The sequence below is a fragment of the Notolepis coatsorum genome (assembly GCF_963971535.1).
Source record: "Notolepis coatsorum genome assembly, chromosome: 17".
NCBI classification, from domain to species: Eukaryota; Metazoa; Chordata; class Actinopteri; order Aulopiformes; family Paralepididae; genus Notolepis; species Notolepis coatsorum.
In genome coordinates, this window is record NC_140181.1 from 62,595,910 (window position 1) to 62,622,876 (window position 26,967).

General features: G+C 46.7%; 1 protein-coding gene across 1 annotated transcript in view; it reads right to left on the bottom strand.

Annotated features, from left to right (window-relative positions):
- Positions 1 to 26,967, bottom strand: part of kif1b (kinesin family member 1B) — a 142,304-nt gene that overhangs the window by 3,902 nt on the left and 111,435 nt on the right. The window contains exons 36-46 of the mRNA XM_084334128.1: positions 12,192 to 12,276; positions 10,633 to 10,738; positions 7,089 to 7,203; positions 6,837 to 6,970; positions 6,321 to 6,382; positions 5,633 to 5,778; positions 4,103 to 4,366; positions 3,739 to 3,810; positions 1,926 to 2,047; positions 938 to 1,090; positions 174 to 366 (exon numbers count right to left, since the gene is read on the bottom strand). Of these exons, the coding sequence (XP_084190254.1) occupies positions 174 to 366; positions 938 to 1,090; positions 1,926 to 2,047; positions 3,739 to 3,810; positions 4,103 to 4,366; positions 5,633 to 5,778; positions 6,321 to 6,382; positions 6,837 to 6,970; positions 7,089 to 7,203; positions 10,633 to 10,738; positions 12,192 to 12,276 (1,452 nt within the window). The remainder of the gene's footprint in view (positions 1 to 173; positions 367 to 937; positions 1,091 to 1,925; positions 2,048 to 3,738; positions 3,811 to 4,102; positions 4,367 to 5,632; positions 5,779 to 6,320; positions 6,383 to 6,836; positions 6,971 to 7,088; positions 7,204 to 10,632; positions 10,739 to 12,191; positions 12,277 to 26,967) is intronic.

Below are 26,967 nucleotides of genomic sequence, written 5' to 3' on the forward strand. Positions count from 1 at the left end.
ATTATTATATTATATTATTATAAAAAAATAAAAAATAGAAGAAAATCCGATATTATTATTATTTTTTTCCGATACCCGGTCCAGGTATTTTAGTCATATCGGGGCCGATATCCGATATCAATATCGGATCGGTGCCCTAGTTGTAAGCGGAGCATCATCAGCCAGATGCCTACCTTGAGCATGGCCTGCTGGTCCTCGCTGTACTCCACCTGTGCCGTGGACAGATTGAGCACCCCCCTCTCCACGGGGTCCTTGTCGTTGTTGTAGATGAAGACGTAGGGCCGACGCACCACCACAAAGTGCTTCACCCACGAGTTGGAGCGAGGCTCCATGAAGCACAGGAAGCCCTTCTTGGACACCACCGAGCTGATGGAGGAAGGAAAACAGAGAGACAGAGAGAGAGAGAGAGAGAGAGAGAGAGAGAGAGAGAGAGAGAGAGAGAGAGAGAGAGAGAGAGAGAGAAATTATTTCTTTAGCCAATAAAAACCCATTTAAAAACCTGAGTGCGTGCCGTGTTAATTTTTATCAGATCGATTCAGGTTACTTCCAGTTGAAATCAGTCAAGTTGAGCAGTCCAATTCAATTCGCCCATAACTCTGGATGGACTAGCAAAATGGATTTACCTATCTTTGTATCACATTGACCGCAGTGTGCATCTAAGACATTTAGTGGTAGTTAACCCTTTCACCACCACACTACCAAATGGTTGACCCTTTCACTGCGACAATACAGAAGGTTAACCCTTTCACTGCCACAACCGTCTGTAGTGTGGTAGTGAAAGGTTAACCGTCTGTAGTGTGGTAGTGAAAGGTTAACCGTCTGTAGTGTGGTAGTGAAAGGTTAACCGTCTGTAGTGTGGTAGTGAAAGGTTAAACTTCTGTAGTGTGGTAGTGAAAGGGTTAAGACTCTAAGAAGAACAAAAGATGGCAGGCCTCACCCTGGCCTCATCTCCTCGATGTCGGGCACCAGGTTGAGGAACTCGTTCTTGCCAGCTCGTGCCAGGTAGGAGGTCTCCAGGGTGGGCACCATGGGGAAGTTCTCATAGTCTGAACACGACGGGCTGGAGGCACGAGAGTTATTCTCTGGGGTCCTGGAAAGAGAGTGCATAAAGTCACCGCATTACCAGCGTAGCTGTGAGTAGCTTGGAATTATTAGAACGTACAGTTGTGTGACTACACTGGGTCTAGCTTTTAATATGTATAATATATATATATATTTAATATATTTAAAAGATAGAACTTTATTGTTTAACTTTCACGTCGTCAGGGTCAATTACAGTAATGAGATAATGAGAGTTATCACAGAGGGGTGGTTTGTAATGAGAGTTATCACAGAGAGGTGGTTTGTAATGAGAGTTATCACAGAGAGGTGGTTTGTAATGAGAGTTATCAGTGATCACAGAGAGGTGGTTTGTAATGAGAGTTATCACAGAGAGGTGGTTTGTAATGAGAGTTATCACAGAGAGGTGGTTTGTAATGAGAGTTATCAGTGATCACAGAGAGGTGGTTTGTAATGAGAGTTATCACAGAGGGGTGGTTTGTAATGAGAGTTATCACAGAGAGGTGGTTTGTAATGAGTTATCACAGAGAGGTGGTTTGTAATGAGAGTTATCAGTGATCACAGAGAGGTGGTTTGTAATGAGTTATCACAGAGAGGTGATTTGTAATGAGAGTATCACAGAGAGGTGGTTTGTAATGAGAGTTATCACAGAGAGGTGGTTTGTAATGAGAGTTATCACAGAGAGGTGGTTTGTAATAAGAGTTATCACAGAGAGGTGGTTTGTAATGAGAGTTATCACAGAGAGGTGGTTTGTAATGAGAGTTATCACAGAGAGGTGGTTTGTAATGAGAGTTATCACAGAGAGGTGGTTTGTAATGAGAGTTATCACAGAGAGGTGGTTTGTATGGACCGGATGAGGGCCTTACTTCTGGTCCACAGAGCTACAGCGGGATTCAGCCAGCGAGGGACAGGTGGAGGATGGGGTGAGTGTGGCACTGCTGAAGCTAGTCACTGAAGGGTCTCTGCCCATTGGAGATATGTCTGACAGCTAGGGTGGAAAGAGAGAAAGAGAGAGAGAGAGAGGCATTCAAACACTGGCTTCTCTTTCCAAAGCACACATCTTATGAAGGAACAAGCGCAAAGCATACGTGCGTTCATCTATGGGTGTCCTTGCCCCAGGATCAAACTTTCCTTTAAAAGTTATGAGCCTTTTTTTTATAGGCCACTCCCCATTTTTTGCCAATTTGCATGAACAGTTAATCAGCTGTCCTTTGACCAACCTTTCCACAAAATCTTATGCAAGTCTGTGAATCCATTTGAGAGTTAGGGGGCTTTCACACTAGCCATCCGGGGTCGAATCAGAGCGCGATCTCACCAAAATATCGCGTGGTGAGAACGCTCCCCCCGTCCCTGGGGACGCTGATTCGCTCCAAACCTGGACCGCTGGAATAGGTGGTCTCGGGTGTGAACCAGCGTCCCCGACGACGGAGCGGGGTGTGGTGAGCAAGCTTACTGTAATGCTTTCATGCTTGCTTGCATTTTGGGCAGATAAAAACATACAGCAACTGGACAATACCCACAAAAATGATATTTATGGGCAATTTGGCGAGTTCAGACCTCAACCAAACAAGCATGTTGAGCCTCACGGCTCAGTGGATGAAAACTTCGAGATGAAGCCACGTTACAAGCCCAAGACTTCCCTGGCTCGCATTAGGCCTGGCAATATCTTTGCCATTGCTATGTCTATACATTGGTTTCTTGTTCTAATGCATTTATTTCTATAGACCAGCGGTGCCCAACCAGTCGGCCGTGATCGACCGGTAGATTGCAGGCTGATTTTCAAGTAGACCGAGAGATCATTTTTATATAACATAGAGTATGTTGTCACATCGCGGCTGAGATGAGGCTTGCTTTAGCGCAGAGCTTTCCTCTAATTTCATTATAGACACAGACCAGCGCGGACCTTCAATGACATGCAATTGTAATTTCATTAGACACAGACCAGCGCGGACCTTCAATGACATGCAATATAATTGACGCGAGCAATGGGCTAACGTTAGCTGCTAACTATCCAATAACTAGGCTAAGCTAACTAGCGTTAGCTGCTAACCCCTGGAAAACACCAGTTCCATTCGTGAGAAAAGGGGGTGGGTTATATTGACAAGGCTCGACAACAGAGGTTTCAAAGATAACTTCATATTTATTGGTTATTCGTTCTTTATATCGGGCATCCAGTTTCCATCACCGTGTGTTCAACTGTGTTGAATTATGTTGACGTTCAAGTGTGACATCATCGCCTACGGCAGCTTACACGCTCAAAACGCAAACCGTAAACAAAACCCCGGAGCGAACCAAGACTGCAGTGTGTACACAAACCAGAGGGGGGAGAGGGAGGGGGGAAGTTCGCACTCAAGGACGGAACGAGGACGGAGCGGAGCACCCGCTCCTAATGAGAAAGCCCCCTTAGGCACCTTTTTGTGATCCCTTTTAGCCAATTGTCATGAATACCTTCACACACCCACACACCCACACACGCACACACACACTTGACCTTCATGCAAAATTTCAGCCTCCTGGGGCAAAAGCCTTGGCTGCTAGAGGGTGGGGAATATTGTGGACAGACCAACCGACCGTCCAACCAAATCACCACACACGTATTGTATAGAGCTGCTGGTCACAGCAAAAAAAGAAAAAAAGACAATGTGGACAAAAAGGTTGTTTTTTAGCGGTTGGTTTTACCTTGCAGTCGCTGATGCTGTTGCACAGCTGGTTGTATTCGCTGTTGAAGGTGTGGGTCAGGAGGCGCAGGCACTGGAACAACAGACGGCTTAGTCAGCACTAACGTTCATTGTTTGGAAAGAATACAATGTCTCCATAAACAGTAAGGTGTGTGTCCCACCAAAGCTGCAGAGTACATACATACCACCATTAAAGGGACAGGGTGACATTATTTTTCCATGTCACAGTGTGTCTGCCTTTTTTAGCAATCAAACAGTGACATTTAACAGATATAAATGGAAGCAAGCTAAAACAGGCTAAAATTCCAAACGTCACGGTAACCCTGTAAGAGCCCTCCACCCTCTACAACATAACTTCCTCTCACCTTGGTGGCCAGCTCCTTCTCGCGATCCACCAGGCTCTCGATGTCGGCCGAGTCGTAGCCGCTGCTCTCGCTGGGCGTGATGGCGCTCTCGAAGGTGGTGCTGGAGATCTGGGAGGAGATGGAGGTGGAGGTGGAGAGGGAGCCCGAACTCATGCTGGGGGACAGGGGCTCGCTCAAGGACTTGGTGGTGGGGGCTGTTCCCTCCGGCGGGGCCGTCTCTCCCAGTTTCTCCCTCAGCAGGAGCAGGTGGCGGGTCTTTTCCACCTGGATGAACACAGCGAGAGAGAGAGAGAGAGAGAGAGAGAGAGAGAGAGAGAGAGAGAGAGAGAGAGAGAGAGAGAGAGAGAGAGAGAGAGAGAGAGAGAGAGAGAGAGAGAGAGACACAGAGATGGTTACCTTTCTATGAATGAGTTTTCAAATCACCATAACAGGGGATTGTCCCCTTTTAAAGATTTACACCAGGATTGGGGTCAATTCACTTTCAAGTCAACCAATAAAAAATTTAAACAGTTTGGTTTGCTGATAATAAAGAATTCAGGCACTTCTCAATCAGTCATTAACTCTTTGACGGCCACCAGCTTTCACCATCTGCACTGTCTGGCGCCAGCATTAATGACCATTTTAGCGATGTTTGCAGACCCATCGTGTGTTCTGTATTATACAGCTATGGAGACAATAGTATGGCTCATTTTACAGGCATTGTTCAGTCCATTACTGACTACTGGTAATCAGTTCATTTCTACACACTGTAGTTTGTTACACGCTACACGCTAAACATCGACCCATTTCCAAAAGAATCCAGTCTTTTTCCATAGATCGCAAGATATGACACGTTATATGCAATAAGCCCAAACCGTTCTGGTTGATCGCCTGAAGCCCCAAATACTCCCAAATCAAAAAAGGTATATACCATGTCGTTTTAACACAAAACCGTGATCGCCCGGTAAACTACAACACTGATCGGTACAGAAGCATGTTTTACGTAAAAACAATACAAGCAGGTTACCCAAGATAGACCTTACCTCAGTCAGAAAGTACTCCAAAATTAATAAATCCCAGTCGATCGCAATTACTCGTGTATATTGGGCATGGCTACCATAGGGGAAATAATAGCTCTGAGGCACCAAATCTTCCACCGATTGCTATGTTGTGATCCACTCCTAGGCGGAAACAGCTGGAGTGGATCACAAGACAAGTGATATCCCCAGTTCCCAGTTCAAAAGGTAGGCGATACGGCCACCTGGTGAGATTCGATCGTCATTGCAATTCCAACGTAAGCAGTTGAATCAGAGACACCTAGAGGGCTCCGGCTGACCGTATAGAACGAGGATCAAAGGATCAAAACCAGAGTATACTCGGGTTTCTGGCGCTCAACGGTTGGCGAGATAACCCGACTTTACTCGGGTTTGGCGCTGAATGAGTTAATAGGTCTGATAGCACAACTCTGATTGCGAAAGCCTTTCAATACTAGAATTAGCAGAGTTGAAAGTGGACAGATCACGTCTCGGTGTGAACACCCCCAGGACCCACCTCATGTAGCTGTTCCATCTTCTCCAGCTCCCACTGGTGCTCCAGGATGAGGCTGTCTCCTCTGGGCCTCCAGCCAGCCAGGTTCTCCTCTCCGCGCACGTAGGCCACCGACGTGTCCAGGATCTTCCTCCTCCTCCGCTGCATGCCTACACGGGACAAACACAAAGTTGAATGAATGAATGAATGAATGAAAACTTTATTTAACAGATTGCAGAATGGGTACAATACAGTACGGCTAAATACACACAATTGTTAAGGGGATGCAGACCAGAGAAAGACGTTTGTCTTGTTTACATCAGGGTCCCCGATTTTCAATTCATAGTGACATTTATGACATACACAACATACATGACATCATGACATTTATGGCATAGGGACATACAGGTATATAGTACTGTTACATTTGTGACATATACGATATGCAAATATACAGTACTGTTACCCATAGATCCTAACAGAGAATACCGGTATATACATATGATGGGGAGGAGACTGTAGGAGGGGGTGGACGGGTGAGAGAGAAATATACATACGGTGGGGAGGAGACTGTCTATTAGGAGGGAGTGGGGGTGGGGGGGTTTGGACAGTTAGCATGGAGGCCCCGCAAGGAAGGTAGTCCAGTCACTTTTCTATTTATTTCTCTTGTTTTTTTTTACCTTGTAAATATAGTAGATCTAGATTTGCTTACCTGGGCTCCCAGTGTCTGACATCTTGCACAAGCTGAGCTCATAGATGCCAGTAACTCGGTTGCTGAAAAGGAGAACAAGAGGTTTAATTACAGTTCCATCCATCAAGATCCCGTTTGAAAGTCATATGGAGGTAAATGGTAAATGGAGCATTTATATACAGTAGCGCTTTTATCCAAAGCACTTTACAATTTCCTTCCTCACATTCACCCATTCACTCACACACGACAGGGGAGGCAACCATGCAAGGTGCAAACCTGCTCATCAGGAGCAATTAGGGGTCAAGTGTCTTGCTCAAGGACACTTCAACACGCTGACCGGGAGGAATGGGAATCGAACCGGGAACCTTACGATTACCAGACAAATGTTCTACCTCCTGAGCCACTGTCTGACATAAGATGGCAGACAGACAGTAGTGCTATTTTGTGGAAGTCTGACTGCTGTCTGAATATGATTATAGAGTGTACATTTACATTCACATGTACATTTAGTTCATAATTTGAAAAGAGTTGCCTCACCAGTCAGGGGTCTTGGAGTATCCGCTCCCGAAGAGGTTCCTGAGGGAACGAGGAGGGGAGATCTTGGCATCTCGGGAGTAGAAGACCATGCATATGTCTTTGGTAATAATGGCGGGCTGGATGCAGTGGTCGAGCTGTCGAGCGGAGAAACACAGTGAACCGCGTCAGCCATGTTGACACCCACAACAGTACAAGGCCTCAACAGAGAGAGTCAGTACTAAATGGAACGAAAATGGTGGACCGGTCACTGACCTCCAAGTAAGCGGACAGGGTCATGAAGATCTTCTCTCCATACGGAGTGACTCGGTTGAGCAGGAGAGAGTTGTGCAGGGAGCTGTCCCACACGGCCTCAAAGCGGTAGAAGGTCCTGGACGGGGCACGGGAGAAATCCTTTACTTTCAACCCAATAACATGCAGTACCATCAACCGTGGAAGCTGTTAGTGACTCAGTGTAGGGGATGTCAAACAACGGAAGGATTCATTACAAAGGAGGATCACGCAAACACTATTTATGGTGGGGTTCTAGAACATACACATACTACGTAGTTGTGATTTAAGTTCACACAACGGAAACAGGGTTCGGTTGTACAGCAAGTAGCTGGGTCATTCGATAGAAGGAGACTGTCACTAAACAAGCACACACACACACACCCACCCAGCCATCCCAACAACAGTCTGTTTCAACTGCTGCCTTCCGGAAGGCGTTACTGCAGCCTCAGAGCCAGGTCCAGTCAAGGACTCATTTAAGTATTTTAAAATACTGTATGTACATTTTATTCTACTGTTGCACTTTTTATATCACCACTCTCAGCACTGTCACTTTTTCTTAAATCATTATTATGCTGGTTTTTATTGTGTTTCTTTCGTATGTATTCTATTGTGTATTTTATTGATTGATTAAGAATTTTGCTCTTTTTGTATGTGAATGTGACATGATGCAACAATAAAACTGAATCTGAACACACACACACACACACACACACACACACACACACACACACAGACACACACACACACACACACACACACACACACACACACACACACACACACGCACACACACACACACACACACACACACACACACACAGGCCTTGTCCAGACTAAAACGTTTTTGTTTCGTTTTAAGGTTTCCGCGTGTGTGCGCCTCGGTCTACATTTTGCCGCAAAAGCCCGATCAGGCTCAATAGCTTCTGCACCACGAACGCAACTACTCTGTACGATGCCATTGTTGTTGTGATGTTGGCTGAGAGTTTGCGCATGCGGGGTAAGGGAGAGGTGGGCCAACGCGTCATCGGTTCAGGAGAAGACGCGTATCGCTTGTAAAGATGGTGGCGCAATGGGGGGGCGTCTTCAGAATTGTGCACTCTGGAAGCTGGTATCAGAAAGTATCGTCTTCAGGCTGCCAGAACGCAGTTCAGTGTGGCAGAAAGGTGCAAACGATCAAATACTTTGCCTAAAACGACCAAAATCGTTTTAGTGTGGACATGGCCTCAGAGAGCATAATTTAGCTTGAGAGGGCTGTCAGTATGTGGACTGGGTTCCTCCTCGTCACCCTCATCCCTGGTGGCGACAGGGTGTGAGGAAACACACAGAGGTGAGACCTCCACAACACGAGCAGGTGTCAAACTAGTCGGTACGCCTTTCAGAATGTAATAAGGTTTCATGGGAAACAACGTGTGAGACGGAACCTCCCTTTAAAAGCAACTTCCTTGAATCCGTGGAAACGAGCTTGTTATGGTTTGGACAAAAAAATTGTCAAAATCTAATTTTAATAATTTTTTCCAGCACTCTTTCCTCGTGTTTAATGCAAGGGAATAAAGAGAATAAAATAAATAATATTTTTTATTTTATTTAGGTGTCTTTGCAAAAACGAAATTAACAAGAGGGTGTACAGTAGCACACACAACGTGTTTCATTAATCATTTCCTTCCCTGCCTGGCTGCCACCCGAGAATAAAACACCTTTACAAACCGGGCAGTGCATTCAGTAAGCTGTGCTCAAACACCAGCTAATTGATTCATCAAAGCTAATTTATTGCTTGTGATATCAGCAAGGGCAATAATATCGATTTATTTAGGCTTGTTAATCAGAAGACTTCAAACCCTGGCCAAACAGCAAGGAGTACATATGTCCCCAGCGCCTAAATACCATGTCAGACCGACAAATCAATACAAAGACTAGGCTAAACCTATTTTCCATAATATGTCCCCTTTACACATTAAGATGAATATCACTGTTCTATCCTACATAACATTAGTGAAACAAAATGGCAACATAAAAGCAGTCAGACTAAATGACTAAATGCCATAATTGCTGTAACAGTATCCCATTGGAATGTTCAAGATCAAATAAATGACTTTGCTGATCTATAAATGAAATGGGTAGATCAATTGTACCACTCTTTTATGCCAGATTATTCAGTAGATCTGTGTCTGTGTAGTCTCTGAGATCCCTGTCAATAACAGTGCCTTTTTTAGATGACTCATCTAGACGGTTCCAGTCTGTTGCAGCAGGGGGTGCTCTCACCTGCTGACTGACTGACTGGACTGCTGGTAGCTCCCTGGCACGCACGCACACACACACACGCTCATAGACTTAACACTTGTATAAGGCGCATTGCTGAAATGAGGTGCTGGAATCAAAGTACCACGGATGATCACGACTCAACTGTAGTTTGAATAGCGTTGTACTATTCAAAGGAGACAGAAGTAGCCCTTTACACTTGGGATTGCCTTCAGTGGCTCCTAAACTGGAATGTGAATTGTCTTTAATTTCCAATTTTTTTTTAAATCTGCTAAATAAAGGCAACCATAATGTAAAGTGTCACAAAAGAAAAACCAACACAGCGACACATAAATGGCGGAAGGCTTATATCTATGAATCTATGGGGCTAAAAAGAGCCATAAAGGTCTTTCAGAGAAGGATCTTTATGCTCCCTTGGTGTTGGTACCTAGCAATATCCTTATCAATAGAAAGCCTGAGCCAAGCGGACAGGCGAGCCGGCGGTGGGAGGAAGGAGGGATGCACAGAGAAACAAAAAGAGAGAGAAAAGAGTCAGCCAACAGAAACAATGAGGCAAATCAAGAGAGACATTAACTGAGCTGAGAACGGAGGCGCTCATGCAACGGTTCAAGTGAACATGTAAATTACCCAGTATGGTTGTCAATATCCCAATGTACCCAACCCCCCCCACACAACCCCACCCAACCTCCTCCAATGTACAGTTTTTACGTCAAATGTATATACTCCCTTTTCTTGACTCTTTTTGTATCACAAACAGTACTGTATTTGCAAATCTGGTATGTCATAAATGTATAGATGTAGCAGTACTGTCTATATGTATGTCATGTATGTCATATATGTCCTGATGAATTGAAAATGGGGGACCCTGATGTAAACAAGACGAAAGTCTTTCTCTGGTCTGCATCCCCTTAACAATTGTGTGTATTGAGCTGTACTGTATTGTACCCATTCTGCAATCTGTTAATAAAATTTCAATCAATTCAATCAATCAAACATACATTGGAAACACATTCTGTTTCTTGACAGTGAATAGTCACAGACGGAAAACAACATGTATGCTTTGATTCCAGTCCTATGAAGTGACTTGAGTGGACTTGTGTTTTCTCTTGTCTGGCAATCTATCCACACAGAACATGGAACCTATTGTCTTTACAAAGAATGTTGTGTTTGTAACTACATATCACGTATCACTTTCTGTGTAAAGAAACAAAACAAACATATTCCTGAGAATATTCCTGTATTGAACATTCTTCCAGGTTATATCTCCCACCTGTTGGAGTTGTGTGAGGACTTGATGTTTTTGGCAGAGATGATGTTGAGCGACAGGACGGCGTCGGCGGCGGTGTCGTCTACCTCTGGCTTGTTCCTGATGCGGCCTGGTGGGACACGGAGAGCAACAGAACGGCTCGACGTCACTTCTAAGACGGCAACGTCGTACGGACATGTTATATTGTGATTATTCAGACAGATATCATTGAGAAATATAATTTCTAAAGTCTAGTTTTAACCCTTTCACTACAGAAGGTTAACCCTTTATTATCACACTACAGACGGTTCCGTCTGTAGTGTGATAATAAAGGGTTAACCTTCTGTAGTGTGGTAGTGAAAGGGTTAACCCTTTGTCGTGTGGTAGTGAAAGGGTTAAGTCTACAGCAGTTTTTGAAACACTCTCAGTTGATATATTGTTGCAATATCTCCCATTGTAACTCCAGCTAATGATGAGTGTCTACATCATACAGTATTAGTACATATCATGAATAGGGTCGCTCTCACTCTCAGCCTGCAGCCTTTGCGGCATTGATATTGCATTCTTTCATATTGCAATATTAATATGAATTTGATACATTGCTCACCCCTTACACTAATGTGGAATCCATATGCATAATATATTAATTATTTGTCCAAACAGCTATGAATCTGCTCACTGAGAGAGAGACAGCTTGAGAAGAAATGGCTCCACTTAGGGTAAATAGACTGATAATAATTGTGAAACGTGTAAACTTGGGAATGTTGTTGTTTGTTTTTGTGTTTTTTACGCTGCTCACTGATGGCTATTAGTATACAGAATGTATTCTGAGTTGGCTTTGCAATAATCAATACTCATTACCATATGTTATTATAATTATACTCAGGGATCTTGTTGTGTGGGTATGAAAAACATATTATTCAGCAAGATTATGCCTCTCTGCTCTGCTCTGTGTCCTTCTGCAGTGAGGGGAGCATAGTGTCTGTCTGCCTGCTGCTGCAGTGAGGGGAGCATAGTGTCTGTCTGCCTGCTGCTGCAGTGAGGGGAGCACAGTGTCTGTCTGCCTGCTGCTGCAGTGAGGGGAGCACAGTGTCTGTCTGTCTGGGGCTGCTGCAGTGAGGGGAGCACAGTGTCTGTCTGTCTGGGGCTGCTGCAGTGAGGGGAGCATAGTGTCTGTCTGTCTGGTGCTGCAGTGAGGGGAGCACAGTGTCTGTCTGCCTGCTGCTGCAGTGAGGGGAGCATAGTGTCTGTCTGCCTGGGGCTGCTGCAGTGAGGGGAGCACAGTGTCTGTCTGCCTGCTGCTGCAGTGAGGGGAGCACAGTGTCTGTCTGTCTGGGGCTGCTGCAGTGAGGGGAGCATAGTGTCTGTCTGTCTGGTGCTGCAGTGAGGGGAGCATAGTGTCTGTCTGCCTGCTGCTGCAGTGAGGGGAGCATAGTGTCTGTCTGCCTGGGGCTGCTGCAGTGAGGGGAGCACAGTGTCTGTCTGCCTGGTGCTGCAGTGAGGGGAGCACAGTGTCTGTCTGTCTGGTGCTGCAGTGAGGTGGGACTGTGCTGGAACCCCATAGGGGTAGAAGAGGAGCTCACCTACGACCAGCTCGCGGACGTCCTTCCAGTGCAGCTCACTACCCTTCTCATGGATGAGAGTCACCGTGATTCTCCTCTGGATCCCCTGCAGCAAACAGGACAGAGGCTTGGGGTTTAGACACTACAGGCAGGGACACAACTTTAACACAATGACTGCCTCACAAGCACTGTGCTATCTGACATGTTAACACAAGCACTGTGCTATCTGACATGTTAACACAAGCACTGTGCTATCTGACATGTTAACACAAGCACTGTGCTATCTGACATGTTAACACAAGCACTGTGATATCTGACATGTTAACACAAGCACTGTGCTATCTGACATGTTAACACAAGCACTGTGATATCTGACATGTTAACACAAGCACTGTGATATCTGACATGTTAACACAAGCACTGTGATATCTGACATGGTAACACAAGCACTGTGCTATCTGACATGTTAACACAAGCACTGTGATATCTGACATGTTAACACAAGCACTGTGCTATCTGACATGTTAACACAAGCACTGTCCTATCTGACATGTTATATATCGTATATGGCTATCGCGTCCCGCTCTTAGCCTTATGAGATACCTCTGGTACCTAGTGTACCCCATACGAAAACAACTTAATGCACCCACACCTGATGGGGCCCCGCCCCTATGGAGGCGTAGCCTATATAACCATAGCTATGGTCACCAAACGCACTTCCTCTATATTCGTTCCATCATAAACGGCTGCGTGCACCGTATGTAACTAGTAGGATGAAAAGGTCAGGGAAGATTCATAATGTTGAAAGCTTACCGGAGGTTGCTGGCCCCTGGCATCTTCGAAGCATGTTTTCAGCGACACGACGGGCCTATGTTGATGTTCCTCGTCTGATGGCAGCCAGACCAAGGTTCAGCTGTGCAAGATTGGCTGTCGGGCCAGCTTGTACCCAGGTAGGCCCTGTGTCTTCAGGCATGGGTATTAGTGTTAGTAATGCTGGTTTGTTTTGTTACACAACCATGTTGTGTGTTGGCGCCGGGGGCAGGATGGTTTGGTGAACGTTCACTGCAGTGAACGGTTTCCAAACTGTCTTGGGCGTGCTGTTGAACATCTAATGCTATGCTACATGCTATCGCTAATGCTACATGCTACCACTACTGCTACATGCTAATTGCTACGCTATTCTAATGTCTCCGCGTGAGACGTTGTCACTTCTCCCTCCTCTTGCCCGGTTCACCAATGAAGGTCAGTCGGTAGCTGTTGTGGTTTTTTTTGCTGAGTCCTATTTACCTTTTTTACGGGTAAATGGGTTAACAACAGGGTAGGCCGTGGCTAGGTACCCTAGCCAGGTACGTTACCTGTGTTCCGGCGGGGTCTGTGGAACGGTGTCCCCATCTGGGGCCGATGCGTGAGCTCGGCGGTGTAGCAGTAGAGCTATATTACTGCAGGATGGGACTTAACGGCGGGTTATGGCTCAGCTGGCTAGTTCCTATCCACATTGGCGTCGGGTAGTGGGGCTATGGGTCCAGCCGACATGGTAAACATGTTGTGTGTCTGTGCGCAGGCGGTTGTTGATCCGGGTCCCACATCGCCTCACGCTAGGCTGTAGTAGTGTAGTGGGCTATTGTTTCGTTCTGTCACTCTGCTATGAGAATGTCTGTCTTTGCTACAGCTTTCTCTCCTCTCAACCATTTCATACTGACGGTCAATCGGTATACTGGGGGAGTAGTGCGGGGGGGGCTTTGTTTACCTTTTTTGGTAAATGGGGTAAGCTAGGGCTGGTGTGCTGTTGTGAATATTTTGAATGAAGGCGGGACTAGTTCGTTCTGGTCCGCCTCCCCTTAACGTTGTGTATATGGGTTTGCTCATTCTACAGTATTTTGTGGTTTAGTTCTTTTATTCATTTAACCCTTTCATGGTGCACACCACAGTGGAGGTTGCTGTTTGCAACCACCACTGGTGCTCCGTGTTAACATCAGTCCTTTGTTTTTGACATATTGAAACAGTGCCCCGCCCGGCCAACGCCATGGGTGGGTCGGCCTGGCGAGTGGGCTGTTAAAGCCTGTACCGCCACGGTATGGAATTGGCAGCGATTAGAACTGTGTTCGAATTGCTGTTTTTTTCTATTAAAAAAAATGGTGTCTGGTGGCGGGGCCTTGAGGGCCAGCCGACGTCGACACATCGCGCGAGGTTGTTGACGTTATTAGCTTTGACCCAGCCGCAAGCTATAACCGCTCAGGGTTCCCCTCTCCGCAGGGGATTTTGGTCTTCTGCTGGAGCGCGGGCGGTATTGTCCTAGGCCCCACACCGCCTCACACCGCGCAGCCAGAAGAAGAGAGAGCACGGCCTCGTCAGCGGCGATGACGAGGCCCTCGACAGGCGGCCATGTTTTCCCCCGCCGGAGGTATCCTGGGTGTTGATTCGACAGGTGTCCACAAGGCCGACAGCCTTGGCGGCCGAGGGATCGGCCATGTAGGATGGGTTCGGCTTGAACAAACAAGCCGTCACCGTCCTGCCGCGAGCAGCCCGCTCTCCGATCACTCCCTTCCCCAACACCAGCGGAAAAAGTGGGCTCTGATTGTTTCCTTTGGCTGCGGGCCGCGTGCCTTCGTTGAAGCGCGGGCGGCCCCACTTTCGCTTCTCATGGGGACAGGGGCTGACACCCAGTTGATGGCTGAGCCTGGGTCTGTCCGTGAGAATGTTGTGCTGTCAAGCGGCTCCCACACCATAAGCTGTGTTGGTTGAGCCTGGTGTTACGTCTGTCAACTTAAGTGTCGTCAGCAGGGGGGCTCGAAACCTTTTGAGGCACACAGTGCGGGCTTCCCCGGCCTCGCCTTCGCCAGGCCAGGTATCATGTTGGTGCCTCCCACTCCTGAAATATTGGCAGTGGTCGCAGGCACGCGTGATTTGGGGTGGTAGTAATATCACTGCAGGGCTACGGTGTGTAGGAACCCATGGGGTCCTTACACCTTGCATGTCCGGCTGCAGAACAACTCCTCAGCATGTTCTGGAGGGGTGTTCAGTGGGGGGGCTTTTTTCCACCTAGGAAGCCCCCCGTATCAAACCGGCCCTTTCTGTCGGGGTCCCCCCTTGGGTGCGATTGGGTGGTGTCAGGGTCAGATGTCCCGACACGGAACGCCCTGCTCGCACGGTTCCAGGGTTGGCTACGCACAGCGGGGGGACCGGGCCAACTATCTACAGTTCCTGGCGGACCTGCGCCACATGGCGGCGGGTGCGTTGGGAGTGTCATCACATATGACTACGGCAGTACCATATGTCGAGGTGGATGGAGAGAACGCTGAGGCGGGGACTTGTGTTTACACAACCCCACCCGTTTTCATGTTTGGTACAGACCCTATTGTCAGGGTCTCCAGCAGTGACAGCTCTGGTCAACGAGATCCAATCTCTGTGGACGAAGCAAGCCATCGTCGTGGCGTTCTCCTCCCGGTGTTCTCTGCCTGAGAAGTCGGGAGGGAGGGGTGTAAGACCCAGGCTGGACCTGTCCCATGGGAAGGTTCAGCATGTTTTGGATCATCTCCTACCTGTTGAACACTGTCAGTTGGGGGTCTGGTTCTCCTCCATAGACCTGTAGGATGCGTATGCGCATCTCTGATCTTCCATCCTAGGGCTTACCTACGCTTCCTTTGCAGGGTTAGCGTATGAGTACCAGAGGCTGCCGTTCGGTTTTCTCTGGCTCCCCGCATCTTCACCAAGTGTGTGGAGGCCGCACTGGGGCCTCTGCGTCGTCAGGGGTTACGGAGTGTTCTGCCCTGACGACGTTCTGGTCCTTCGCGGTCAAGGTGGATCGTCAGGTCTCGTACCAGGCAGGTCTCTACCAGCCTGGGGTTGCTGTAGACTGGATGTAGAGTACTCCTCTTCCCAGTCAACGGTTGGAGGGCTATGGGCATCCCTCTCAGAGCGTGTTGTCAACACGCTCGGGAGGTTCCGTCCTAGGACGGTTACGGCGCTCTCTCACGTTGCGTTTTCACCGACGCCTCCCTCGCTGGTGACGCGTCGGGCCAACGCAGTAGGGGGCAGCTGGCAAACCATGCTGCCCGGTCTGCGCTACGTTCAATGTGTTGGTGTTGAAAGCGGTCCTTCTGGTCCACAAATAGTGTTGATCAGGACGGACGATACGACGTCAGTGTCGTGTATCGACAGACAGGGAGGAGTACGCTCCCCCTGTCTGCACCAGGCGGCGGGCGGCTGGCTATGGGCGTCCTCCATTTGCGCGGCCTGAGGGCTCCCCACATCCCTGGCAGGGAGAATGTGGGTGCAGGTGTACTGTCGCGGGGCGGTCCTCATCCTGACGGGTGGGGATTACGTCTGGACATAGCCAGGCAGGTCTGGGACCGATGCCGTGCCGCCTGGGATTCTTCCCCATACATCTGTTAGGTCAGTTGTTGGGACGGGTACGTTGAGGGGCGCAGGTTCTTGATCCTGATGGTGTTACCATCCGGAATGCGCATGCTCCCTCCACTGTCGCGCTTACGCGGGCAGATGACGTATGTTCCAAGTGTGGTGTAAGGCGGGGGGCCGGGACTCAGCCTCCTGCCCCCTGGATGCTGTCCTTAGTTACCTCCAGTTTCTCCTTGATAGACTGTCGGCTTCGACGGTGAGGGTATATGCAGCAGCTATATCCTCCTATCATGAGGGGTTTGAGGGGATGTCTTGTTCAGCCACCCTCTTGTGAAGCGTTTCCTGCTTGGCGCTCGACGCGTTAAGCCGTTGCAACGCTCCTGGGCTCCGACTTGGGATCTTCACCTGGTCCTCGGTCGGTTGTCCTTGGCCCCGTTTAAGCCGCTCGAGCAGGCGCCGTTGGAACAGCTGTCGTTCAAGACCGCGTTCTTGCTGGCCGTCACCTCCGCTGACGCGTGGGTATGCTTTGTGCTCTCTTGGTACGACCAGAGTGCCTGTCTTTCGTTCCGATTGCGGTGCCACTCTGCGGCCTAATCCTGCCTTTGTGCCTGTAAATATCCGGAGTTCTTCCGCTCCAGGGATATTGTGGTTCAGGCGTTTCATCCGCCTCCTCACGGTGGTGAGTTAGATGCGGGCCTTCACCTGTCATGTCCGGTCCGTGCTTTGGGTATTGCCTCAGCCGTACTCAGGACCTCGGGGTCACCGTTCAGCTTTTTGTCTGTCACGGTGGTTCTCATGCCGGTAAGGCACTATCGAACAACGCCTGTCCCATTGGTTGTGCGAGGGCATTGCCCTCTGCTACACGTTGGCTGGGCAGGATCCCCCTGGGGGCGTGGGGGCGCACTCCACTCGTGGGGTGGCTGCCTCTGCCGCTCTCCTGGGTGGGGCCTCGGTGGAGGACATCTGTGCTGCAGCTTCATGGTCCTCCCCGGGCCCCCTTGTAAGGTTTTACCTCATGGACATGACCGGGGGTTCTGTCTCCCAGGCGGTTCTGGGGTCTGTGGCCTTTCCTGCTTCCCGTCCTTTGGTAGGGTAGCAGGAGTGTGTGGGTATGGGCCACAGTGTGTTGAGTCACACGTGGTTCCGCCTGTGCGGTGTGTTCAAGGGGTTCTGGTTCCCTCTTGTTCGCATTCAGGTGGAGTTGACTGCGACCCCCCTTCATTAGGAAGGATGGGGTGACAGGGCTCCCCGCACCCCTTGATGTGGGCTTACGGGTCCTCAGGGGGTACATCTGTCGGGCCTCGCGTCCGCTCTAACCCATATCTCATAAGGCTAAGAGCGGGACGCGATAGCCATATACGATATATAACGATAGGTTATGTATATAACCTAGTTATATTAGTATTGGCTGAGCGTCCCGCTCTGCGCGGCCCTGAGTCCCCTTTTGAGGGATCTTTGCTGGAACGGGATTTGGCGAGGAAGAGCGTTTGGTGACCATAGCTATGGTTATATAGGCTACGCCTCCATAGGGGCGGGGCCCCATCAGGTGTGGGTGCATTAAGTTGTTTTCGTATGGGGTACACTAGGTACCAGAGGTATCTCATAAGGCTAAGAGCGGGACGCTCAGCCAATACTAATATAACTAGGTTATATACATAACCTATCGTTAACAGCTGAGGTATATCTTTATTGGAATTGTGCTTTTGTGATTTCACGGCAAGAATACAAACAGAGTCTGTTTAGGGATGCATAAATACTGATACTGATACAGTACTAAACCTGCGGATACTGATACAGTACTAAACCTACTGATACTGATAGACAGTACTAAACCTACTGATACTGATACAGTACTAAACCTACTGATACTGATACAGTACTAAACCTGCTGATACTGATACAGTACTAAACCTGCTGATACTGATACAGTACTAAACCTACTGATACTGATACAGTACTAAACCTGCTGATACTGATACAGTACTAAACCTACTGATACTGATACAGTACTAAACCTGCTGATACTGATACAGTACTAAACCTACTGATACTGATAGACAGTACTAAACCTGCTGATACTGATACAGTACTAAACCTGCTGATACTAATAGACAGTACTAAACCTACTGATACTGATACAGTACTAAACCTGCTGATACTGATACAGTACTAAACCTGCTGATACTGATACAGTACTAAACCTGCTGATACTGATACAGTACTAAACCTACTGATACTGATACAGTACTAAACCTGCTGATACTGATACAGTACTAAACCTGCTGATACTGATACAGTACTAAACCTGCTGATACTGATACAGTACTAAACCTGCTGATACTGATACAGTACTAAACCTGCTGATACTGATACAGTACTAAACCTACTGATACTGATACAGTACTAAACCTGCTGATACTGATACAGTACTAAACCTGCTGATACTGATACAGTACTAAACCTGCTGATACTGATACAGTACTAAACCTACTGATACTGATACAGTACTAAACCTACTGATACTGATACAGTACTAAACCTACTGATACTGATACAGTACTAAACCTACTGATACTGATACAGTACTAAACCTGCTGATACTGATACAGTACTAAACCTACTGATACTGATACAGTACTAAACCTACTGATACTGATACAGTACTAAACCTGCTGATACTGATACAGTACTAAACCTACTGATACTGATACAGTACTAAACCTGCTGATACTAATAGACAGTACTAAACCTACTGATACTGATACAGTACTAAACCTACTGATACTGATACAGTACTAAACCTGCTGATACTGATACAGTACTAAACCTACTGATACTGATACAGTACTAAACCTACTGATACTGATACAGTACTAAACCTACTGATACTGATACAGTACTAAACCTACTGATACTGATACAGTACTAAACCTGCTGATACTAATAGACAGTACTAAACCTACTGATACTGATACAGTACTAAACCTACTGATACTGATACAGTACTAAACCTACTGATACTGATACAGTACTAAACCTGCTGATACTAATAGACAGTACTAAACCTACTGATACTGATACAGTACTAAACCTGCTGATACTAATAGACAGTACTAAACCTACTGATACTGATACAGTACTAAACCTACTGATACTGATATAGTACTAAACCTGCTGATACTAATAGACAGTACTAAACCTACTGATACTGATACAGTACTAAACCTACTGATACTGATACAGTACTAAACCTACTGATACTGATACAGTACTAAACCTGCTGATACTAATAGACAGTACTAAACCTACTGATACTGATACAGTACTAAACCTACTGATACTGATACAGTACTAAACCTGCTGATACTGATACAGTACTAAACCTGCTGATACTGATACAGTACTAAACCTGCTGATACTGATACAGTACTAAACCTACTGATACTGATACAGTACTAAACCTGCTGATACTGATACAGTACTAAACCTGCTGATACTGATACAGTACTAAACCTACTGATACTGATACAGTACTAAACCTACTGATACTGATACAGTACTAAACCTACTGATACTGATACAGTACTAAACCTACTGATACTGATACAGTACTAAACCTGCTGATACTGATACAGTACTAAACCTACTGATACTGATACAGTACTAAACCTACTGATACTGATACAGTACTAAACCTGCTGATACTGATACAGTACTAAACCTGCTGATACTAATAGACAGTACTAAACCTACTGATACTGATACAGTACTAAACCTACTGATACTGATACAGTACTAAACCTGCTGATACTGATACAGTACTAAACCTGCTGATACTGATACAGTACTAAACCTACTGATACTGATACAGTACTAAACCTACTGATACTGATACAGTACTAAACCTACTGATACTGATACAGTACTAAACCTACTGATACTGATACAGTACTAAACCTACTGATACTGATACAGTACTAAACCTGCTGATACTAATAGACAGTACTAAACCTACTGATACTGATACAGTACTAAACCTGCTGATACTGATACAGTACTAAACCTACTGATACTGATACAGTACTAAACCTGCTGATACTGATACAGTACTAAACCTACTGATACTGATACAGTACTAAACCTGCTGATACTGATACAGTACTAAACCTGCTGATACTGATACAGTACTAAACCTGCTGATACTGATAGACAGTACTAAACCTACTGATACTGATACAGTACTAAACCTGCTGATACTGATACAGTACTAAACCTACTGATACTGATACAGTACTAAACCTACTGATACTGATAGACAGTACTAAACCTGCTGATACTGATACAGTACTAAACCTACTGATACTGATACAGTACTAAACCTACTGATACTGATACAGTACTAAACCTACTGATACTGATACAGTACTAAACCTGCTGATACTGATACAGTACTAAACCTACTGATACTGATACAGTACTAAACCTACTGATACTGATACAGTACTAAACCTACTGATACTGATACAGTACTAAACCTGCTGATACTAATAGACAGTACTAAACCTACTGATACTGATACAGTACTAAACCTGCTGATACTAATAGACAGTACTAAACCTACTGATACTGATACAGTACTAAACCTGCTGATACTGATAGACAGTACTAAACCTACTGATACTGATAGACAGTACTAAACCTACTGATACTGATAGACAGTACTAAACCTACTGATACTGATAGACAGTACTAAACCTACTGATACTGATAGACAGTACTAAACCTACTGATACTGATACAGTACTAAACCTGCTGATACTGATACAGTACTAAACCTGCTGATACTGATAGACAGTACTAAACCTACTGATACTGATACAGTACTAAACCTACTGATACTGATAGACAGTACTAAACCTACTGATACTGATACAGTACTAAACCTACTGATACTGATACAGTACTAAACCTGCTGATACTAATAGACAGTACTAAACCTACTGATACTGATACAGTACTAAACCTGCTGATACTGATACAGTACTAAACCTGCTGATACTGATACAGTACTAAACCTGCTGATACTGATAGACAGTACTAAACCTACTGATACTGATAGACAGTACTAAACCTGCTGATACTGATACAGTACTAAACCTACTGATACTGATACAGTACTAAACCTACTGATACTGATAGACAGTACTAAACCTACTGATACTGATAGACAGTACTAAACCTACTGATACTGATAGACAGTACTAAACCTACTGATACTGATACAGTACTAAACCTACTGATACTGATACAGTACTAAACCTGCTGATACTGATACAGTACTAAACCTACTGATACTGATACAGTACTAAACCTACTGATACTGATACAGTACTAAACCTACTGATACTGATACAGTACTAAACCTGCTGATACTGATACAGTACTAAACCTGCTGATACTAATAGACAGTACTAAACCTACTGATACTGATACAGTACTAAACCTGCTGATACTGATACAGTACTAAACCTACTGATACTACAGTACTAAACCTGCTGATACTGATACAGTACTAAACCTACTGATACTGATACAGTACTAAACCTACTGATACTGATACAGTACTAAACCTACTGATACTGATAGACAGTACTAAACCTACTGATACTGATACAGTACTAAACCTACTGATACTGATACAGTACTAAACCTACTGATACTGATACAGTACTAAACCTGCTGATACTGATACAGTACTAAACCTACTGATACTGATACAGTACTAAACCTACTGATACTGATACAGTACTAAACCTGCTGATACTGATACAGTACTAAACCTACTGATACTGATACAGTACTAAACCTACTGATACTGATACAGTACTAAACCTGCTGATACTGATACAGTACTAAACCTACTGATACTGATACAGTACTAAACCTACTGATACTGATACAGTACTAAACCTGCTGATACTGATACAGTACTAAACCTACTGATACTGATACAGTACTAAACCTGCTGATACTAATAGACAGTACTAAACCTACTGATACTGATACAGTACTAAACCTGCTGATACTGATACAGTACTAAACCTACTGATACTACAGTACTAAACCTGCTGATACTGATACAGTACTAAACCTGCTGATAGTGATACAGTACTAAACCTGCTGATACTGATACAGTACTAAACCTGCTGATACTGATACAGTACTAAACCTGCTGATACTGATACAGTACTAAACCTGCTGATACTGATAGACAGTACTAAACCTGCTGATACTGATACAGTACTAAACCTGCTGATACTGATAGACAGTACTAAACCTACTGATACTGATACAGTACTAAACCTGCTGATACTGATAGACAGTACTAAACCTACTGATACTGATACAGTACTAAACCTGCTGATACTGATACAGTACTAAACCTGCTGATACTGATACAGTACTAAACCTACTTGTTGTGAAGGATCAGATTAAACCGAATATATATATTTATTTATGGATATATATTTAATAGTATTTGTATATCGTTTGATATCCCTTGTATATTCTTTGTACATATACACTGAATATCCCTTTAGTCTACTACAGCCCATAATAGTTCATTCTCTCATTGGACAAGAACCTGGCGCCAGCAGACAGGCCCCTTGAGTCAAGTTCAATAGTGCCGACGAACATGTCCCAACTAGCCCCGGTTCCGCGTAGGAATACGGCTACCGAAATACGAATGGTACTATTTGTTCACCGTGCATATAAATATGGCGCAAGTAAAGTAGAACTTTCTTTTAGTCCATTAGTCCTTTACCCTCCAACCTAGTAACAGACGTGAAGCCTCACCCACGACCCACGTGTGGTGCAGTATGGCCTATTTGGCCCCAGAATAGGCATTGAGACCTCGTGTAAATTCATAGCTGAATTGTCATAGTTTGGCACTGTACCGTCGAGTGGGACGTATTTCTATTAAGTTAATAATAGTCTATTATGTATGGTGCATCGTTCGGTTAGAGTTCTAAAGTGAGCAGCACCCCCATCGTTTCCTCGCGTTATCTAGAGTCTTAACCAGGCTGGGCAGACCACGCGTGGTGCTTTCATCCGAGGAGTTCTGGGCGAGGACGAGTGGACCTGCACATTGGATTACCTACCCGGACGACTGCTGAGCCTATACGGCATGGAATATCTATTTGCTTTGGGTGCTTTGATTTGTGGAGCGGATAACAGCCAACGCCGGTGAGTGTTGGAATTACCCCCGAGAGGAGCCCAGGTGAGACGGCGCTCAACCCAGACCGAGGCCGCCTCGCTTCTCCTTCGTTGTGGACCTACAGCCTACAGCTACCGTCTACAAGAGGGCCCAAGTGTATTCATCTGTGGATCAAGATCCTGCGGGCACTGTGTTCTGTACCTGAATTCTCCCCAGGAATCGTTGGCCAGATGGGATGCAGCTGACGGCTCTCCAAACCCCCCCCCCCCTACTGACTTACAACCAGCAGGACCCCTTTAGTATCCCGCTATAATCCTTAAGTACCATCGCTATAGTTCCCTAAAGAACCAGGTTGTATACTTGCTTCCTGCGTAACCAGAGATTGGACATTCAGTGTTGATTTGCCTACGAATACTCATTTGCCTTACAAGTGCATTCAAATCATAAATGTAATTAAGTGAATGTTGTATATACCTTTTGCTATATTAAACCTTCGACTGTTATATTTGTGTGGACCTGATTTCATATGTGGGAAAGTGTTCATCATACTTAGATATCGTGTACTGTATGGCCAGAAGTTAAAGTACATCAAGCGGTAGTGGTTTAATGATACCATACTTATCAATACAGTCAGGGAATTGTACCCCTCAGTTACAATTGGTCCTTCGAGCCGGATGGGTAACTAGTGTAATATTAATATAGTGTTATTAATATTGAAATGGCCTATGATGAACACTCCACGAAACGGTCCTCCTAACGTAGAACGCCCGCGGCGCAGACGACAGACACCTCAGTACTTAGAGGATTACGCTGTCAGTCAACTACCTAGCCTTCTACAGACGGTAAACGCGGTAAAAGTAGAAAGTAAAATTATGTCTGACCTTAACGACCAGGTTACCCCGACCACAGAGGCCCTAGTGGGTTCTAATGTAACTGACCAAGCTCACGGTGGGGACCAGGAGGGAACAGACATGCCTTTACCCCCCGCCAATACCGAAGAAGTAGTCCCCGACCAGCTCCGGGAGGAAGACAACCCTCCAGAGGTGGAACCCTGCACGGAACAAGATGAGGAGAGCGCCGAGGAGATAGAGCTCCAGGACTCCCCAACGAGTACAGCCAGGAGCGGCTCACCTCTACAAGCGTCTTCCCCCAGCGAGGCGGAGAGGATGCTGTCACAGGCGTTCCTCGTCAGCCTGACAGCCTCTACCGAACGCGATCGACTCCAGGGTGAACGCGATCGACTTCAGGGTGAACGCGATCGACTCCAAACACAGCAACGGAGCGAAGAGCACATACGCCTGGAGATGAGACGCCTTCAGACGGAAGAGAATATGGCAAGAGACCGGTCCGACACCCAGCGCGCCGCTGACGGTGCCCAAAGAGAAGCAGAGCGCGACATCGCTTTCATCCAGCGCGAAGCCGAGCGCGACAGACTACAGGGCGAGCGCGACAGACTACAAGCGCAGCTAATGGAGCAGCTGATCACCAAGGCAACACCCTCTCCCTCCGCCAGGGGTTCAAGGGCCTCGTCGAGACAACAGTCAAGGGCAGCATCCCCTAACCGACCAAGCGACCCTGAACTTGACCACCAGAGAGAGCCTATACCCCCCGCAGACCCCCTTCCCCGACCGGTCCAAGCGAGACCCAGCTACAAGGAAGGAGCAGCATACACTGCGGAGAGGCTAAATAAACGACTACAGGATCTAGAGGACCTGACAGAAGAAGAAGAGGGAGAGGAGGAGAACCAAGCCCGACGACAGCACAGTACTCCACCGGACCAGGAGGTCCAGTACAGCCCAGGCTATACCCCCGCGGCGCTGCGCTACAGACCCCCGACTCTATTCACGGGTGAGCATGACGCACGACCAGCCCCGAGGAACAGCACCTGGACCAGCGGGCCATGGTACCCTGCCGGTACCAGCCCACAGAGAGGCGCAAGAGGAGACTCGCCTAGGAGGCCTCTCTCCCAACGCTCACCGATGTGCCAGCCATCCACGGCGTCATACATTGGCACACCGACGTTTCCAGACTTCACCCATGAGAATCGAGCACAGTACACGGAGCTCCGGATGTGCTTAGAGACAATGATGGTGGATGTCGTTGACGAACGCCACAAGTATGCAATATTACTGAAGCACCTGAAAGTACCCCGAGCGCACAATATAGTGCTAGCCTATGCCACCTCTACGACCCCATACACCGCGGCTCTAGCAGCGCTGGACCAGAGATATGGACGTATATGGGATTACGTAATCCAAGAGATAAGGCATATTGACCGCCTACCCCCAGCAACAGACAATCGCTCACTAGACGACCTGTCTATAAAAGTGCAGTCCCTGGTAGGGATGCTGGGAGCGCAACGAGAAAAGGGTATGCACGAGCTATACGCCAACTCTAACGTCGAGAGGATTTTAGAGAAGCTGCCGCCCGCCAGACAAGAGCGCTTTAGGCGGCAAAGAGACCACCGTGATCCTAACGGTCCCGAACCATCCCTCCTCGATTTAGCCGACTTCCTGACGAGAGAAGTCAGCAGCCTACGCTTGGATACATTCGTGCGGAGCACACCAAGCTCCAGAGAGGGACCTAGGAGAGTAAACGATGGAAGAAGATCAGTGACTGTCATGCACCAATCAGAATCAGTACCGAGCAGTAAGAACCACAGTACCCCCTCGAGAAAAGAGAAGTGGAAGATGGTGTGCCCGTACTGCGAGAAGGAACACTGGCTGTCACAATGTGACCTGTTCAAGAAGATGAATGCAGAAGAAGTGAGTCAATGGATAAAGTCCAACAGGCGCTGTTACCGATGTGCGCGCAGTCACATGGCAGCCGAGTGCCGCCTAAAGAAGAGGTGCAGTCGGTGTGACGGAGCCCACCTAGATGTCCTACACGACAGTAACAGAAGAAAGCCTGCACCTGCACCATCGAGCAGCACAAAGGCAAGTGTCATGTACATTGACCCCGCCAGCAGCAGCGGCGCCCAGGTGCTCTTAAAGGTAGTCCGTGTAACATTGAGCCACCAAGATAAAGTCATGGACACTTACGCCGTCCTTGATGACGGGTCAGAGAAGACCCTTCTCCTCGCATCCGCTGCGGCCCAGCTGGGACTGCGGGGGAGCGAGAACCAGATGACGATTCGGACAATAAGAAGAGATTTAAAGACGATAAAAGGCGAGAATGTCTCCTTCACTATCGCAGCAAGCAGGCAGCCAGAGAGACGGTATAGGA